Below are 18,362 nucleotides of genomic sequence, written 5' to 3' on the forward strand. Positions count from 1 at the left end.
CGTTGCCGTTTTAGCTACTTCTTGGGCTAAATAACCCATTTCTACTAGCTTCTCTTTACTGTCAAAATGTACAAGTTACACGTATGGCTGCATGGTTGTGCCAGGCAGCGCTGCTCAGGTCATTCCCCACCCCCAGCCCACGGTGGGCTCCCTCCCCTGGCTGTAATCGAGGCCCTGAGAGCACAGACGGCACTGCCTTCCTGTGACCCTTTGAAGACAGCACCACAATGCCAGGTTAGTGTTACATTTATTTTAAAAATACACAAAATATAAATTTTTTACATCAAAGTGTGATGACCTTACACACCGTTCCATACTTACCTGGTTTTGTTTGCATCCTTATGCAAACAGAATAAATGGATTTGATTCTGATTTTTCCTATGGTTCATGTAAACAGTCGAGACTGCTACATAAAGTAAGTCGTTTTAAAAGGTAAAGTGGCCACAGAAACCCAACAGTGAAACAATTCGATTTGGTTTGTTTAATGAAATTGGCAGAAGTCTTAGCAGATAATCAAAAACTACACACTGGCTTCTAGACATTTTAAATATTTAAAACCTTGAGGTTTTCTTCATCTTGTAAACATAACTTAGACCTCGTTGGCATTAAGTTTGAAAAGTAAAATATTAAACCATGATTTGTATCAGCCTGCCTGTGGTCAGTATACACTCTCTTTATTAGGAGAATGAAACCAAATAATAAGCAAAATACATTGGGGATTTCAAATTATACTGTAAAGAAGGTCCCGGCCGCCGTCTTCTGGGAGCGATCTAACTGAAGCTGACCCTGCCACTGGCTGAGGGTGACCCCCGCTGGCCACCAGACAGCACGACACCCCAGCCGCGGGACGGTCAGGTCCTCTTGCTCCGTGGCTTCGGAAGCAGGTGAGGCTGCGTCCACCTCCGCCGGCTCCACCGTCCTTCCTGGGACTTCGACGCACTGGGTGAGTGGTCTGTGACTACTGTCAAGACTGTACCGTCCCTTTAAGGTACCACATGCCACCGTAGCTCACACAGCAGTCCTGTGACGAGAGAGGGGTGTTCAGCAGGCGAGGCAGCTACTCCGGCCCGTACGGCTCCTCACGACTCGGTTTATGATTAATGGATAGAACACAAACGGGAGATGACGATGCTGTGGTAACTGCCTGGTCTCCTTAGTGCTTGGGGCTCAGGCCCTCTTCCTCTCACGGGGGGGAGGGGGGGGGGGGGGGAACCACAAGAGAATATGCTCGGCAAGCACAAGATAAGAAAAACTGTCAATAAGCTGACCCAGAACAAAGGTGCTTCATAAGCAGCACCATAGACGGCCTTGGATGTTTGAGATACTAAATCAAGATGTAAAGAAACCATCCTCAGCTTTCCGTGTTCCAATGTTTCTGCCAATATGGTATCTGCACCATAGTCCATTCATAAAAGCATTATAAGTAGTATATTTAAGGACTTGCATATACTAGATAAATTATATATTTCCCTTTAAATTTAAAAATTGATTCTACTGAAAGCCAAGTGGTACAGGATGCAAGAGGGGAGCGGAGTCAGGACTCAGGCCCAGTCACTTAAAGGGATGACCCGGCCGGACGAGCCGTGAGCAGCTGCAGAGACCGCAGCTGGCTGGGGGGGGGTGGGGTGGGGTGGGCGGGGAGGACTTCCACCCCCACCGCAGGCGCTGCTCCCCAGAGCGCGTGTACCTTTAGCACTTTGTCCACCTCCTGTTTACTCAGATCCTCTCCGCACTCTTGAGTCAGCCGCGACTGGATCATGTTCCGGCGGACCCGGTAATTTTTGGAAAAGATTTCAAGCAAAACCTGTCGGTGCTTTAGTAGCAAAAATATGTTATTGTGGGAAACAGTCACCTAAAAGAGAAACCTCCCCGAACAAGAGATCCAGAGCCGTGGGACTGAACTCCACGCTGCAGTCTGTGTGCGCCAGGACTTCTCTAGACAGGAATACACCCGACCAATCCGTCGTCCCCTGAGACCCCAAGAAGAAGAAAGGACCAGGCAAGCGCCAGCAGAGGATTGGCAGTATAGACGTGGTGTTTCGTGACACAAAACAGAAGTGAAAATGGATTTAGGATGCAGGGAAAGTCACCATCTAAGCTACATGAAGATAGGGCTGGAGACTGTTGCCCGTAGAGCTTTGTCTCAATGCACTTATCTTCTCATTATCAGATTGAAATTAATTGTGAAATTGTTTTCATTTCCTACCCCTTCAGGACTAGAAACTTCAGATGCCACCTATTCTGGCCAAGAGCACACAGGCTGGCTCAGGAAGAGCCCCTGCAGATGCTCTTGCTCCGGGGCCCCGTCACAGCCCTGGGGCACAGAGGCCCTCCCGTCTGTCCTCGCCTGTCCGTCAGCCCCTCTGAGGCAGAAGAGGGATCTCCTTTCCTCCCCACACCTTAGGAATAGGGCCAACTAGTGTTTTAGCAGTTTATTCTGAAATCCTTAAAGTTCAAGCGAGTTCATGACTGAAGGAAAATTTCTGGACGTCAGGGTCCATGCAGCCACTGCTGCTGTTTTAACTCTTATTTTGTTCACTAGACACTTACGACCCTTCCTGCCAGGGTGTGACAGGAGGCAAAATGGACGAGTTTCTCTAACTTAGAAATCCAGCACCTGAGAAACGTGGACTGTCACTGGTTCACCAGACAGGCTGGGTGGCAGAATCCTCTGGAAAGCTTTGTAGAAGTTTAGATACCTAGGACCCTTCCCCGTTCCTCTGGAGCTGAACGAAGTCTCGGGGGTTGGTCCTAGGAGCCTATGGAGATTTTTTAGAAGAGGACTTGGATGCAGCCAGTCCAGATGGCAGTAGGGGACCAAGGGTTCCCGTCAAATGACTGGCACGTCCGGCCTAACACTACATGGGGACACGGAGCCAGAATATTTAAACTTGAAAGCGGCTGGAAAACGAGCGTGTGTTACCGCACTCTGGGTCTCCCCGTAGGCCTCACCCCCCCTCCCTGCTCTCGGGGAGACGGTAGCAGAGGTCACCTCACCTGATCGCTCATGTCTCCAGACTCCCAGAGGGCGAACACCTTCTGCTCATCTGGGGATGCAGCGGTCTGTGGGGGAAACTAACCAAGGCCTAGGCATTAGTAGTTTGTCTTTGCCACGGGGGTCCACCCGCCCCTCACCCCTCCCAGCCCGCACAAGCCCCATTCAGGGACGGAGCCGCCCTTGTGAGACTGTGGGTTCCAGTTCCAGCTCCTGCCACTCACTAGGGCGTCAGTGGGAGGGAGCGGGACAGGCCCAGCCTCAAGTCGCCAGATGCAGTTGACAAGGTGGGGAAGGGAGTTCTGCTGTGTGTCCCGTTAGCCTGGCATTAGCTCCCCGCTCTGCTCCGACACCCAGTGTCCTCCTACCCTAAATATACACGTGCAGATGGGGCCTGAGAAGCACTCCCACCCCCACAGCCCCTAGGAGGATCTGGGGATTCCCTCTCTCGAGGGCCGTGTCCTTGTGGGTTACGGACCCTGCCCAGCTCCCAAGCACCCGTGCCACTTGGTTCAGCAGGGTCTGAAGGGGGACCAAGAAAAGGGTGGGCAGGCTCAGGGGACCTGGTAGACTGGTTTCCAGCCCTGACAACACAACAGGGGTGGCTACCACCACATAAAGCCCCGGGGGGACCCTGACACGTACAACCTCATTTGATCACTGGAAACCAGAGAGGTGGGAGCAGGGAGCTGCTCCGGGGCAGAGGTTTACTCACTGTCCACAGTCGAACGTCTAATAGTAGAAACAGGATTAAACTCAAGCCTGTGAGTCGAGTCTCCTCCTGCTCCCTGGACCTGAGCATCCTTGTGTACACATCTGAGGTCTTTTCCTCCTCAGAGGAGACTATGATATACGGTCCCTACATCAGGATCATGGGGAGGGAGATGGATGGGAGCAGCAGAGGGGCCATGGTCTCCCAGAGATCCCAGCCCCACTAAGAGGGAGAAATAGGGCAAGGGTACCTGACAGCAGCCTACCTCACATCCCTCTCCCATCCACACAGCACCCAACATGGCCTGGGGCTACCTAGACCCCTTTGCTGGGGGGGGGGGCAAGGGTGCTCCAAATAGGGCAGGGCCCCCAAACCCTGGTACCTTCCAGAGGAAACCACACCAAGGAGGCTCCCAGACACGAGGGCCAGATCTCCTGGGACGGCCCCGCCAGCATGGGATCTCAGGCCTCTCATCCTAGTTTCTGTTTCTCGAGTACACAGAGTTGGGCCTTTGCCTCATCACCCAAGGCTGCAGGTGCTTCTGACCTTGGACTGCAAACGTCAACGATCTCTTAAGAGGCAGCCGCAGCCCCACGTCACGCGGTCCGGCGCCAAGTCTGGGCAGAGCTTAGGAGGAGAGAATAACCAGCACCACGTCCTGAAGCCACAGCTGACACTCCTCACGCTCAGCTAAGGGAAATGGTCCACAACACACGCTCTGCTCCTACATTTCGTCCACTCTGGGGCCCCTTCCTATGCAGGGACAGGAAGCCCCGGGGTGGGGGGAGGGGGTTGTCACGCTGCCACCTGCAGGCCTGGCATCAGAAATGCTAACCATGCTGGCCTGGCCAGCTAACCTCTAGCCCGAAAGGCCTGCCAGAACCCACGCACGAGCCAGTACAGCAGAAAAGAGTTCAGCCCTGGGGCACCTGGGTGGTTCAGTCGATCAGGCGCCCGACTATCGATTTTAGCTCAGGTCATGATCTCGTGGTTTGTGGGTTCGAGCCCCACATCAGCCTCGGTGCTGACAGTGCAGAGCCTGCTGGGGATTCTCTCTCCCTCTCTCTGTCCCTCCCCCACTCATGTTCTTGTTCTCTCTCTCAAAAAAAATATTTCAGCCCTGCAGCCACTAAACTGAGGTTCACATTCCAGCTCTATCACTTCCTGGTATACGAGACAAGCTCATTTCCCTTCTTTAAAACTCGGTTTCTATACCTACAAATTGCAAAGAAGATCAAAAGATAACAGAAGTGGAGTCAGCTTGGGGCTGGGCCTGCGTGGCTCAGTCGGTTAAACGTCTGACTCTTGATTTCGGCTCAGGCCACGATCTCATGGTTTGTGGGATGGAGCCCCACACTGACAGTGCCAAGCCTGCTTGACATTCTCTCACTCTGCCCCCTCCCCAACTCTCTCTCTCTCAAAAAAAAAAAAAAAAAAGTGAGTCGTCCTGAAAAAACGAGAGGAACAAGATGTGCCGGCAGAGTGGGGCGGGAAACCAGGCCAGGGAACCTGCACGGACAGCCCCCACTCTAGGCCGAGTAGCGGCCTGGCGCCTTCAGACCTCTCAGGGGGCCCTCACCCCAGTCCCAGGAGACCAAAGCCAACATCTGCCCACGTCACACGACGGCGCAGAGCCTAATAGGCCCAAGGTCACACAAAGCCACCACACGAGAGCCAAAATTCAAAGCAAGGTCAGTGGTCGTCCCGCATTCCCAGGCAGCCTCCAAGCCGACACCCCCAAGGCAAGCAGGGCGCAGGCCACTCCAGAGTGACGGGACCGGCCTCCTTTCCGCCACGAGCAGTGCTGCCCGCCCAGGAGCCCGCCTGAGGGCAGCCTCGTTGGTACGCCCATCGGGCCGGCGCAGGCTCTACTTACAGGCACCAGTATTTGCTTGCAACCGGCGGCCAGCACCGTGTCCTGCAGCATGCGGTCCGAGATGCCGCTGAACAGCGTGTGACCAGGTGGCAGGCTGGCCAAGTGCAGGTTGAAGAGGCGCTTGAGTTCACTCAGCGTGAGCACAAACTGTCTCTGAAAGGTGGCCTCCACGAAGGCCCTCAGTTCCCGGGCCACGGGGGTGCCGGCACAGCCCGGGGGCGGGTGCCCGTTGAAGCTGTCCCCGCCCGCCGCCCGCCCGCCAGGCAGCCCGTTGGCCAGCCTACTGTGGAGGCCGCCACCGAGAGAGGTGTCCATGGGCTCCTCATCTTCTGCTTCCTGCTCTTCCTCCTCCTCTCCCTCCTCACTCACGGGCTCCTCCTTGATCCGCACGCTGGGCAGGACCGTGGACGCCCGCACCTGCTCCTTCCTCCGCTGCAGCTCCCGTTCCAGCAGCGCGTGGTTCTGCTGGGCCTTGCTTCTGGCCACCTGGACGCGCTGGTCCCCGGAGACCAGCCCGGCAGGCCCTGCAGGCAGAGGCCAGCGCTGCTCAGGGGGGCGTAGAGACAGGGCAGAGAGGGGCCCTCGGCCTGCGGACACCCCCCGGTCTCCCAGAGGGAGGAGATGGAAACAGTGCAGACCAGCCTCTTACTCCCACCTCACCCAGCGGGGACTGAGCTACCCCAGCAGAGAGGAAAGAAAGGAAGTGGGGAGAGTCAGAATCGCACGTTGGGAGACCCCAACCAGGACGGGTTCCCGGTCCCTGCCGGCTCCTCCTGTTCCCACCGCTTCCTGCCGACCCAAGAGGGCCCAGAACCCAGGAGAGCCTCAGAGCGCACAGGCCCTCAGTCCCCGAGGCCAAGCATTTAACGGGGGACAAGCCTTAAGCTGAGGTCTGTGGGGAAGGGAGACGAAAGCACAGAAAGGCCAACCGATGGGGAGAGCCACACATCCCTCTCTGGGCCCGACGAGCCCCAGCAGAGCAGCCCGCCTGGAGCCAGGGGCGGGTTAGGGGCCTGCCCAGTCCGAAGCCCCCCGCACACCTGATTGTCCATCTGGCTTCTTTGGCAAGGTTTCCTTCACGAGATTATAGACTTTTTCTAATCTGAAAAGAAGAATACACTTTAAGCCACGTCCCGGGTCACCTGCCTTACTACGGCAACGTTCCCTGTTGAGGCCAGGGACATCCTGGTGACCGAGGATGCCATGCGTGCAGAGCCCGGCCGCCCCTCCCCACCGTGCACGGCCCTGCGGTGGGCGGCGGTGGCCCAGCCTTCTCTTCCTCGGCCAGTCTCCAGCCCGCTGCCTCGGGCCATGCAAACCCTGGCTCCTGCTCTCCACATGCAGCCCTCCTTCCTGACCCCTAAGAACACACCTGCCAGCTCTGATCGGCAGGGGTGGCTGTACCAGGCCTGTGCGGGTGGCGGGGGGGGGGGGGTCTGGATCAATCTGCCACATCCACTGGCGTGCAGGACGGGGTGCACGCAGCCCCAGTATGCTCTCACCAGCCCACACCAGGCCTAGGGGACAAAGTGGCTGTGGACGGCTCAGTAAGCCCTTACTTGGCCTGGATACCCGACCACAGCATGTGCTGCCGCTGGACCACATCTGGATGTTTCTTGATGAACTCTCCGTCGTAAGGCAGTATGAACTCCCAGCCTTTGTTGATCCTCACTACGGCCATGTGCTCCAGAAAGTCCTTCACATCCTCCGTGCAGAGCTGGGGGAGGGGAAGAAGTGAGGCCTGCAGGCCCGAAAGCCCGCCCTGGCCCCCGTTCCCTGCAGGGCCGGGGTTTCTGAGGGGGAACGTCACTTACTTTAGTCACTGCTGCCACCTCTTTCCGTACGACCCACCGGCTCTGTGTGAACTTCCACATCTGAGGGAGAAAAAGCAGCATGTTTCCAGGGGGCAAACAAAGATAGATCGCTCCTAAGACTGTGCCCCAAACCCATGTAGTTGTCCTGGGGGCCCGAGGGCAGGGAAGACAGTCGCCGACAAGAACTCAGACTTGACCAGGCCTTCTCCCAGGCGCCGTCTGACAGCATCTGCACGGGAGAGAAAGGCTGACAGGCAGGGGCGGCTGAGGGCTTTGTGAACAAGCCTGGGAGTGGATCACCCCTGTGCTTCGACCCCGAGACCAAACTAAACTGCACAGGCACCCAGACACTAACTGTCCAAAGGAGCTGGGACATCCGACCAGGGAAAGGAAAACACAGGCACTCTCTCCAGAGAGAGCAGCCTAAGGGCTGCCCGCGTGAGCAGGCCTGTGCGAGAGCACATCATGGTCCCCGTGCACAAGCTAAGGAGACCGATTTCCCTGAGCTCAAAACACAAAGCTGAGGCCAAAGGAGGCAGTGCTGATCCCAACGGCCAGGGTTCAAGCCCTCAGGGAGGCTGTGGCAGGGATTTAAGTTCTGGATAAGGGAAGGGGTGGGACAGGGCAATGGAATGGAGGAACGAGCCAGCAAAAACCCACAGCAATAGTGCAGGGAACGCGTATGAGAGAAGCAGATGCGCCCAGGACCGTGGGGAACGGGATGGTCAGCCCCACCCAACGCTGGTGCCCTTCAGGCATTTGGGCCCAGTGGTCCCAGACTGTCCAATTATTCTTAAGCTAGAAATCCGGTTTGTACGGTGATTCTGAATTGTAAAAATCAATTTAAGTCAACATAAAAAAAAAAAAACCAAAAAAAAAAACAAGACTGCAGACAGCTCAGGACAAATGAAACCTGTTTCTTAGCCAGAGTCCACCTATGGGCCTCTGGTTTTCTAATCCCCAGGCCAGAGGAACTCAGATTTCTTATGAAGCCCCAGACTCCAGGATTCTGAGTTGAAGGAGAAAGAAATAGGGTCCAGAGCCACACCTGCCCTTTTCCCACCACCGGGGCCAAGGTCCTGGAAGCCCTGCATGCCCCCAACTACCCCCCCCCCCCCCCCTTAATCCCTACCCGACCGACCAGAGGCCAGAGAGCCTGAGCACTTACGACAAAGTCTCGGCCCCTGCAGAGCACCTCGGCAGGCACGCCGCTGTGAGGGCTGGAGGAGTCCTTGGGGTACAGGATGTCGCTGCCAATGAGAGCAGGAGCCACAGGTCAGTCCCATCCCTCAGCCCCTCTACCTGCCACAGCGCCGGCCCTCAGCTCCAAGCACTCTTTCCAACACGGGCTCGGACGGCTTCCCAGGGCCTCCCTTTTACCCTCGGAGCCTGGCTCTGTGAGCACGTATGTAGAAAAGAAGCACCCCTGCTACGCACACCCCCTTAAGAGTTCTTCCTCACTGCCCTTCTCGACCTTCCGCGCACACACTGGCCCAGCCCCGAGGCCCACCGCAGTCAGGGGCTCAGAAAGAGGCCAGCCCAGGACTCAGGGAGACAGCGAGTCCTCCACGTGCGGCAGGCGTGAGGCCAAGAGACTGGCTGTGAAACAGCACACGAGGCCTTTACCACCTGCCGGAAGGGGCGGGGCGGGCAGTGTGAGCAGGGGTGAGAGGGGTCAGGGGCTGGGACCTGGCTGGGCCCTGAGGCACGAGTGGGGCTAAAGCCTTTGGAGAGAAGAGAAGGGGACCAGCAGTCAAGCTCAGAGAACTTCAGGGCCCAGGGCGAAAGAGCAGGGTCATGAGGCTCACAAGCATAACTTGACCAAGTTCAGCCACAGACCCCATCACACCCAGTGGGGTGTCACACACACCCCCCCAGGCTGCCCTGTGCCTGCGGTGCCTCTGCCGGGAGGCCCCTCTCCTCCCCTCCTCCCTCCACCTGGCAACCAACTAATACCCCTCCATCGAGGTCGAGCTCTGTGTCTCCTCTCTACCCAGAATAACTAAGGGAACAGGGACCTGGCTTGTGTTGTTCACCTCTGCCACACAGACAGAAGGGACCCACTAAGTGGGAACTGAATGAGCAGAAGAACATGGTCCATGCCCTGGATCTCTGCACTCGCTGTGCTCAACTGTAATGGAGCCCACCTCCGCCCCACAGATCTCCCGAGGACAGAGACAGTGTGAGGAAGAGAGCGGAGCAGAGGGCACGGCCATATTTACCGAACGATTTATGAAATTTGCATCATTTCCTCGCAAGAACACAAAAGGACAGGGCAAAGAAGGAGCATCGCCCACAGGCCGTGGTGTGGCAGCGTGGGCTTGCAGCAGGACCCGAGGCACCGGGGCAGACAGAACACATGGCCCAGCGGGCCCTACCTTCAAGTCACAGGGACACGCCTCAGGCTGAAAGGGCAGAAACATCAGGGCCACGGGCGGTGCCGGGCAGAGAGCTCAAACCCCAGCTCTGTGGCTGCCTTGCTGCCAGACGTTTGGCAAGTCTCTGCCTCTCCGGGTCAGCGTCCTCTCATTCATTCATGCTGTAAATACACCTGGCTGTCCCATTCAATGAGCGACGTGCCATCCGAAGGCCTTCTATAACCAAACACTTGTGCGGCACAAGACAATGGCCACAATGTACGGACAGAGACCGGGCATCTGTTTCCCGGGGCAAGGGCGCCACCATGTGGCAGTAACATGAATACCTTTACCATTCACTTGGCCGACTGAAATGATGGGAGCTGCTGCAATGAAGGACTTAAAAATTGGAACAATTCACATTTTGATAGATTGTTCGCCTTATACCACACTTCCTAAAAGCGAGGCTGTATGAATTAATTTTATATTACACTATTTAACATTAACATAATTCAGGGAGCCACACTTGGCAAGGGTCTAAGATGTGCCAGGCATTGTACCGAGTACCAAGGACATGAGGGAGAGTCCCTATCCCCTTGAAACGGACAGTCTGGTGGAGGAATCACAGAAGAGAAACTACCGACAGGCATCAAGCCACAAATTCAGGACCTCTGAACCCCACAGGATATGTGAAAGGAAATTCAGACTCAGACACATCTTAAGGAACTGTAAAAAGCCAAAACAAGGGAAAATCTTAAAACGAGCCAGAGAGAAGCTAGGGTAAAGACTAGACTTGTCACCAGGAACAATGGGAATGAAAACACAATGAAATTATGTCCATGTGTGGAAGGAAAGCAATCAACCGCAAATTCTACACTCAGTAAAAATATCCTTTCTATTTCCAACTGTATCAAAACCAAGGAAATCCATCACCTGCAGACCTTCATTAAACACCATAGCACTTTTTAGGAGAAGGAAATCATCCCAGATAGAAACAGATGAAGAAAGGCAGGATGAGCAGAATAATATGGGAGCAGATCTAAAGAATATTGACTAAATACAATAATATCTTGTGGGTTTTAAATACAATTAAGGGGCGCCTGGGTGGCTCAGTCAATTAAGCAACTCTTGGTTTCAGCTCAGGTCATGACCTTGCAATTTTGTGGGTTTGAGCCCCCATGTCAGGCTCTGTGCTAACAGTGTGGAGCTTGCCTGGGATTCTCTCTCTCTCTCTCTCTCTCTCTCTGCCCCTCCTCCACGCACGCTCTCTCAAATAAACTTGAAAAAATAAAAAAAATACAATCAAAATATATAAATACAACGGCACGGGAATTGGGAAGAAAATACATATAAAATATCCTAAGGTCTTTGAATTGTGCTGGATGTGGGTAAAACACAGCAATTAATATTAAACTGTGATCGGGGTGCCTGTGTGGCTCAGTCAGTTGAGCGTCTGACTTGATTTCGGTTCAGGTCATGACCTCACGGTTCATGAGTTGGAGGCCTGCATCAGGCTCCACGCTGACAGTGTGGAGCCTGTTTAGGATTCTCTCTCTCCCTCTCTCTCTGCCCCTTCTCCATGCGCATGCACGCTCTCTCAAAATAAACAAACTTAAAAAAAAACCAAACAACCCATTAAACCATCATCAGTTATGAAGGCACACTGAAATCTGTAAGGTCCAGAAAGGAGAACTTCCAAATTAGCAGGGAGAAACAAAATAAAAAAAAAAAGAATCCAGTAGAAGGTAAGAATGGATGTAAAATGCAGGACAAACAGAAAGCACCAAGGTAGGCTTAAACTCCAAACACTGAATTTGAATGGATCACACGATCCGTCACAGAGTCACAGAGGGACTGACCTCTTCACCACCCAGTTTCCTTGGACTAACATCGCCACCTTCTGGATGCCACGCAGAACAGCCACAGAGTCGATGGAAGGGCCCAGGAGGCTCATCAAGTTGGCAAAAGGCATGACCTTCACTGAGGAGGACACAGACAACATCAGACAAGGGAAGGGTGCCCGGGCCCGTCCCTCTCCCCTGCCAAGTCTACATAGCTTCAGGTTCACTTAACCACCCCGGCATGTAAATAACACTGATGATGTGGGTAATAACAACAGCCAACTTCACTGGCTGCTTGCTATGTGCAGACACCCTGCACCTCACTGAATCCTGCAGGAAAGACCCCAAAAGGTGCTCCTTAAGGGTAAAACTATTACGAGGCACCTGGCTGGTTCAGTGGGTAGAACACGCTACTCTTGATCTCAGGGTCATGAGTTCAAGCCCCATGTTGGGCATGGAGCCTAGTCAAAAAAAAAGGGGGGGGGGGCACCTGGGTGGCTCAGTCAGTTAGGCTTCCCATTTCAGCTCAGCTCATCATCTTGTGGTTCATGAGTTCGAGTCCCGCATCGGGCTCTGAGCTGTCAGAGCCTGCTTCGGATTCTGTGACTCCCTCTCTCTCTGCCCCTCCCACACTCGTACTCTGTCTCTCTCTCTCTCTCAAAAATAAATAAAACATTAAAAAAATTTTTTTAAAAAGGGGGAGGGGGGAAGACTATTACTACTGAGGCCCAGAAAGGCAAGAACCTGGGGATGACCCCATGTCCTTTGCAGGAAAGCCATCGGCCTGGCACCCTGGCAGCCCCAGGCATAGCTGGGAGCTCCCCTCCGCTCACGCCCCTGGAGACCCCTGAGTTGGTATCTCAGAAGAGGAGCCCAGGTCCTGGGACTCGGCTCTTGAGGTTCAGGGCTCACATCTGCCCTAAGGGTTCTGGCCCTCCAAGTCCTCTGAGAAAGGAGACCAGTCCCTACTGTGTGGAGCCTGGTGAGGACGCCTCAAAACAGTGCAAGCAAATGAACGGAACTCATGTTCATGTGCAAGGCTCTGTATAAGCCACATAGAAACCTCGCCTCTGAATCCTTATCTCAGCCCCCTAGGAGCTTAGTTCCTTTTTACAGATAAACTTAGGCTCAGGAAGGTCAGTGACCTGCCCAGGCTCACACAGCAGGGGAGTGGCCAGGGCGGAACAGGATCCAGAGCCTGGCTGCGGGAGCCCGCTGCAGTACCTTCCTTCCAGACAAGGCTGGAGCCGTAAAGCTGGGCACACTCTGGGTGGTGGGGGCCTCTGGCCTCGCCTCTAAGTCCTTAGTCTTTCCCAGATTGTTTCTCCAGGAGGTGGCAGGGCTGGGGTCCCCCCAGGGGAAAGGGTGTCCACCCACCATTCTTCATCAGGATCTTGATCTGATCGGCCAGGGGCAGGGTACGCAGCTGGGCCATGGACAGGACGTTGCTGGGGGCCACAGGTTTATCTCTGATGAAAATAGAGGTGATGGGTTACAGGACGGGATGTGGGGGAGGTTTGGGGTGGGGAGGATGGCGTGTGGCCCGAATCTACTCACTTCTCCTCCTCTGGGCTGGGTGGCATCAGCATCATGAGGTACTCACTGCAGGGAAGAGGGCAGGGTCAGGGGCTCCCGGGCTCTGTCCCTGCCCCACACCTGCCTGTGAACCCAGACTGCACCTAAGCTGAAGCATCCCCAGGGAAGGGCTGGGGGGTGGAAAAGCAGACAGAAATCCATCCCCATACTCCCTAGCACCCCACCCGCCCCAAACTTGTAGAGAAAGGAGAACCATCTCTTCCCACACCCACTCTCCTGGCCCTCTCCAGAGGACGAAGGACCCCTCCCCATGTCCCTCCTCCACGCTACAGAAGGGACCACAGTCTCTAGGAAGGCCCCACATCGAAGGGACCCTCCTAGTGCCAGTGACAGGTTCAGGAGCCCATAGGGATTAACACCATGGACCGGAGGACCTCACCTGGGTGACTTGACAAGCTCTGTGTTCTCAACCCCGCTGGAACCCTGGCACAGGAGGTACTGGCGCTCGTGCTCAGAGCGGCTGTCCTGTTGGTGGAGGGGCAGGGTGGGAGGACCCTCCGCCACCCCACACCCAGCCCTTCTGCCCTCCAGTTTTCACCCCTCTATCACCTCCCACTCCAGCCACCTACTGTCTGGCCCCAAAGCCAACCAACCACCTGAGCATGGCATCCAAGGCCTCTGTGATGTGGCCTCAACCAACCATTTCCAGCTTTGTGACTGAACAGCCCCAGCACCCATGCCTAGGGGCCCTGCCTGTGACACAGGACCACTAAAAGCAATGATAAAAATAACAGCTAACAGTCAGTGAGCACCTACTATGTGCCAGGGTCTAGTCCAATGGCTGCATATATATCTCAACTTATCTCATTAGGTAATTTGCCTAGAGTCACACACTAGGAAATAGCAGAGCTTCTGAAGTCTGACTCTAAGACTCTGTCAACACGAACCTTTCAGAAGATTCCAGAGAAATCATGAGTTGTTCCTTCCCCAGAAAAATGTTAGGGAGCCCTAGCCTCTGGTGTCTTCGGCTTTGATTCAATTGTTTCCCTTACTCAACAGTTTCAAGGATTGGGCTCAAGGTCAACACACTGGATAAAAAGCAAGTATAGTCAAAAGCACCCTTGGCAAATACATGGTGAACTTGGCCCAGGGAAGAGATGGCCAGTTCTCTATCATACGCCTCCGTTCAGGACCCGTGATGCATAAAAATACATAACTAAACACCAGCCCCACCCCAGAGCGCGTAAGATGCTCACACTTTGGCAGAGTGTGGGGGGCCGAAACCCCTGATCCAAGAAACAGCAGACTCACTTCTCGGGTCTCCTGCTCCCCTGGGGACACTCAGTGGACCGGCTGGATCAAGGGACAAACTGCCCATAGGACTTCATCCTCCCTCCCTGGGCTACCACTCAATGTGAAACCAGTTCACGGTGAGACAGTGAGGCCACACTGGGCACCAGGCTTTGCTCCCAGGACCGCCCTGGGGCCCCCGGCTCACCCTCAGGCCGTAGTAGTGCAGGTGGACCCAGGGCTCCTCGGCGTGCTTCTTCTGCAGGAACTCGTACGACTGCACACGGCGCTGGCGGGCCTGCTCTGACTCAGGACGGGAGAACCGCACCTGGGAGGGGCGTGGTGGCCTCAGGCCCAGGACACAACCCGGCTGCATTCCGCGCCCACCAGGAGGCTGGAGAACCCCACACCTGGGGCACCTCCCACCCCCGAGCCCCCCCATTTCCTGACACAGGTCTCTTAATACAGCTCCAACCACGTCCCTCTCTGTGACTCGCCAACACAGGCCACAGAGCAGCTTTCTCTGGCCTCCGCCTGCCGGCACCCACTCTATTTCCACTCCCGCTGGCAACAGGACCCCCGTTTTCCTTTAGGAAACGCCCAGTTCCCCCTCAGTTTGGGACAGCAAATATCCCTCCCCCGCCCCCACCCCCACACACGTTCCCAGCCACAGGAGTGGGCACGTGACTCAGACCTGAACAATCCGAGCACCAAATCCTCTTAGCCACAGGGGCTGGTTCAGGGTTGGCCAAGCCAACGAGTCCAGTCTGGGACTTTAGTTAGAAGTAATGAGAAAGAAGTTTCTTTTCCCCTGGGGTCTTGGAAGCTGGGAGGATGTGAGCCTGGAGCTGGGACAACTCTGTACCACTGGGGACAGACACCCTGCCTGAGAAAGAGGCCAAAAGAGGCAGGCAGAACCTGGAGGTGGAGATGGAGAAACCAGGTCTTGATGACAGAGTCTGAGCACCTGAATCCAGCCACACCTGAAGCTACCCCTCAACTTTTCAGTAACAGGGACTAATACATTCCATTTGGGGCTCATGCTAGGTAGATCTGGGTTTCCGTTGCTTAGAGTATAGACAGAACGAAGCCCTGACTCACCCCTCCTGTGAAGGGCACCTACACAGAGGCATTGGCTGGATTATAGAATCCTGGGATTCTTTTTTTTTTAAAGTAAGCTCCATAGCCAACTGGGGCTTGAACTCCTGACCCTGAGATCAAGAGTTGCACGCTCCACTGCCAGCCAGGCACCCCAGGATTCTGGGATTCTGTATGGGTCCTTTAAGGCACATGGGCCTACAAGTGCCTTGTTAAACAAGGGCCAGTGAGTAGAGAAGGGAAGGAGGGTTCTAAGAGCACTCACCAAGCTACTGAGAACAGGTGAGCGCCAACCCCCTCCCCGCCCCCAGTTACATCAGTATCTGCCTGTCCTTCAAAGATGTGCAAATGCTTACAACTTTAGCCACATTTGTGTGTCATCCGCATCAATATTTGTGCAGGACTCTTCTCTAAATGCTCATTTTAACCTAACTACGCTTATAGAGAGGAAGCTTCAGAAGCCATAAGTGGAAGGTCAATATTCTTCCAATAACGTTTGATATAGGAATAAGAATTAAGAGAGAAATGTTGCATCTGCACACCCCTGAAAAGACAGAATTACACGGTTAATTAACGCGGCGTTTTCGCTCTACTAGGACCTGGGCTTCATGGCACAGGCTGAGGGTTCACTGAACCTTCTGGGCCCTGGGTCCCCAACTCTACAGAACCCCAGGGCTGCTATCCTGTTTACTGCTGGGATAAGTCAGGCCGGGCAGAGACCAGCTTATCCCCCCCCAGTCACCAGCGAAAAGGCTCTGAAGGAAACACGGTTTCGGTATCCTTCTCCCCCCTGGAGCCCATGTTCCGCAGAGACCCTCCCGGCCCCCGCAGCCTCCGGGCAGCTGAGCTCCGAGGCCAGCCTGCCGCCTCTGCAGGCCGCACCCTCCCTCTTCTCGGGGCTAGAGCTACTCACCGTGATCTGCTTCACATCTTCTTCTGCCTCGTCCTGCGAGGAGTCTCCTGCTGTGAGAAAAAGTGGAGAGAGCGCGGCCCCTGCTTGCAGCCTCCGGTGGCGCCCCTACTCCCTGCTCTCAGCCCCACCGACACGGAAGGCCTCAGGCAGGGGTGTCAGTTCTCCTTCTAGACGGAGGCAGCTGCACAAGTCAGTGGTTCTCACCGGGGACAATTTTGCCCCCGCCCCAGGGACAAGGGGAAACACGGGAAGATGTTTTTGGTTGTTACGGTCGCGGAGGGGAGTGCTAGGGCATCCAGGGGGTAGAGGCAGCCGTGCTGCTCAGCGTCCTAGAAGCCAAACCCCTGGGCTAGTTTTTTCTACACTAACAGCAGGGCTGGGGGGCCAGAGCTCACCCTCATTGGCCGCCTCCCTCTCTCGGTGCTTGGCGTCTGCCTTATCCAGGTAGGAGAAGCTGGGCCGCAGCTGCAGGATGCCGTGTAAAGGAGTCAGGTGAAGCTCACCTGGCAGAAGGGGGGCGTGGACATGACTCTAGGAACCGGGGTCAGCCCACCGGCTTGGCTCAAGGTAGTCCCGAAGGGCCCTGGACCCCTGCAAAGACCTTGACCCACTGCCAAACCACCTCCCACCTCTGCTCTGGCCCCTAGTCCCAGAGCTTTGGGACCACCAGGCCAGCGGCCACTCCCAGCACCCCCGGCCCTGCCGGATGCAGTAAACACACAACTGCACCAGGACGTGAATCCAGACTCTTCTGCTCGAAGTCGCTTCTTTAAGCCTGCCTGCATACAGCCCCCTCCCCACAAGCATCCCACACCTTCCCAGCCCGTCCCCACTCCCTTCCCCCTGGCTGCTTGCTCTGGCCACACCGGGCAACTGCTCCACACCAAACACAGCCTGCTCTTTCCCGCCAGGCCTTCGCCGGACACCTTCAATGCCCACCCCCTGCTCCTCACGCACTCAGACTGCCTCCGCTCATCCTCCAACTCTGCTCATCAAAATCCCACCCGATCCGCACAGAAGTCAGCTAGTGCAAATGTGGTTGGAGGAACGGCCCCTGGTGCGGCCAGCTGGAGGAGTGTCTACACAGTCTCGGACAAAGATCACTAGGAGGCAGTGCAAAAATAATCCACTTCTATCAAGTTAATGTGCGCTTGAAAGAGAAGACATCAGATGCTAAGGCTCTGGTAAGTGGCTCTGTGAAAGCTCTCTGGGCCCCAGAGGGAGCGGAGTGCTCGCGGTCAGGAGTAAAGAAACAAACGATCCTACAAATACCGTATGATTTCACTCATATGTGGAATTTAAGAAACAAAACCAATGAACAAGAAAAAAGAAGAAACAAACCAGAGGGGGAAAAAAAAAAGACGGGGCACCTGGGTGGCTCAGTCGGCTGAGCACCCAACTTTGGCTCAGGTCATGATCTCGCAGTTCGCGGGTTTGAGCCCCATGTTGGGCTCTGTGCTGACAGCTCGGAGCTTGGAGCCTGCTTCCGATTCTGTGTCTCCCTCTCTCTGTGCCCCTATCCTGCTCATGCTCGGTCTCTGTCTCTCTCAAAAATAAATAAGAATGGTAAAAAATAGGAAAAAAAAAAAAAAAAAAAGCAGAGACTGAACTACAGAGAACACTGATGGTTACCAAAGGGGAGGTGGGGGGGATGGGTGAACTAGGGAAGGGATTAAGCGTACACTCATCGTGATGAGCAGCTAAGTCATATATAAAATTGCTGAATCATTCTGTTGTACACCTGGCTCTAATAGAACACTGGACATTAATTGTACTGAAATGAAAAAAATTAAAAAAGAACCATCCTACCACCCTACATAGAATAATTTTCAGATGTTAAAAATTTTAGTATAAAATACAATAAATACTAGAAAAACATTTTTAGGAGAACCTCTTAAGATGGCAGAAAGCATCCTAAGAAACACAAGAG

At 54.8% G+C, this 18,362-nt stretch overlaps 1 protein-coding gene across 9 annotated transcripts in view; it reads right to left on the reverse strand.

The window, feature by feature from the left end:
• Window positions 1–230: 230 nt before the first annotated feature.
• Window positions 231–18,362, reverse strand: part of POLR3E (RNA polymerase III subunit E) — a 33,589-nt gene continuing 15,457 nt past the window's right edge. For 2 of the 9 annotated variants that reach the window (XM_045461181.1, XM_045461183.1), the window contains 16 exons: window positions 16,828–16,935; window positions 16,433–16,482; window positions 14,630–14,749; window positions 13,571–13,656; window positions 13,153–13,197; window positions 12,973–13,064; window positions 11,614–11,734; window positions 8,566–8,647; window positions 7,398–7,457; window positions 7,143–7,300; window positions 6,624–6,685; window positions 5,584–6,107; window positions 3,711–3,854; window positions 2,998–3,075; window positions 1,688–1,813; window positions 231–1,021 (listed from right to left, as the gene is read on the reverse strand). In XM_045461181.1, the coding sequence (XP_045317137.1) occupies window positions 965–1,021; window positions 1,688–1,813; window positions 2,998–3,075; window positions 3,711–3,854; window positions 5,584–6,107; window positions 6,624–6,685; window positions 7,143–7,300; window positions 7,398–7,457; window positions 8,566–8,647; window positions 11,614–11,734; window positions 12,973–13,064; window positions 13,153–13,197; window positions 13,571–13,656; window positions 14,630–14,749; window positions 16,433–16,482; window positions 16,828–16,935 (1,913 nt within the window). In that variant the 3' untranslated portion in view covers window positions 231–964. The other 7 variants (XM_045461182.1, XM_045461186.1, XM_045461184.1 and 4 more) reach the window with 7 other exon arrangements.

This window comes from Leopardus geoffroyi, chromosome E3 (genome assembly GCF_018350155.1).
Source record: "Leopardus geoffroyi isolate Oge1 chromosome E3, O.geoffroyi_Oge1_pat1.0, whole genome shotgun sequence".
In the NCBI taxonomy this organism is placed as follows: Eukaryota; Metazoa; Chordata; class Mammalia; order Carnivora; family Felidae; genus Leopardus; species Leopardus geoffroyi.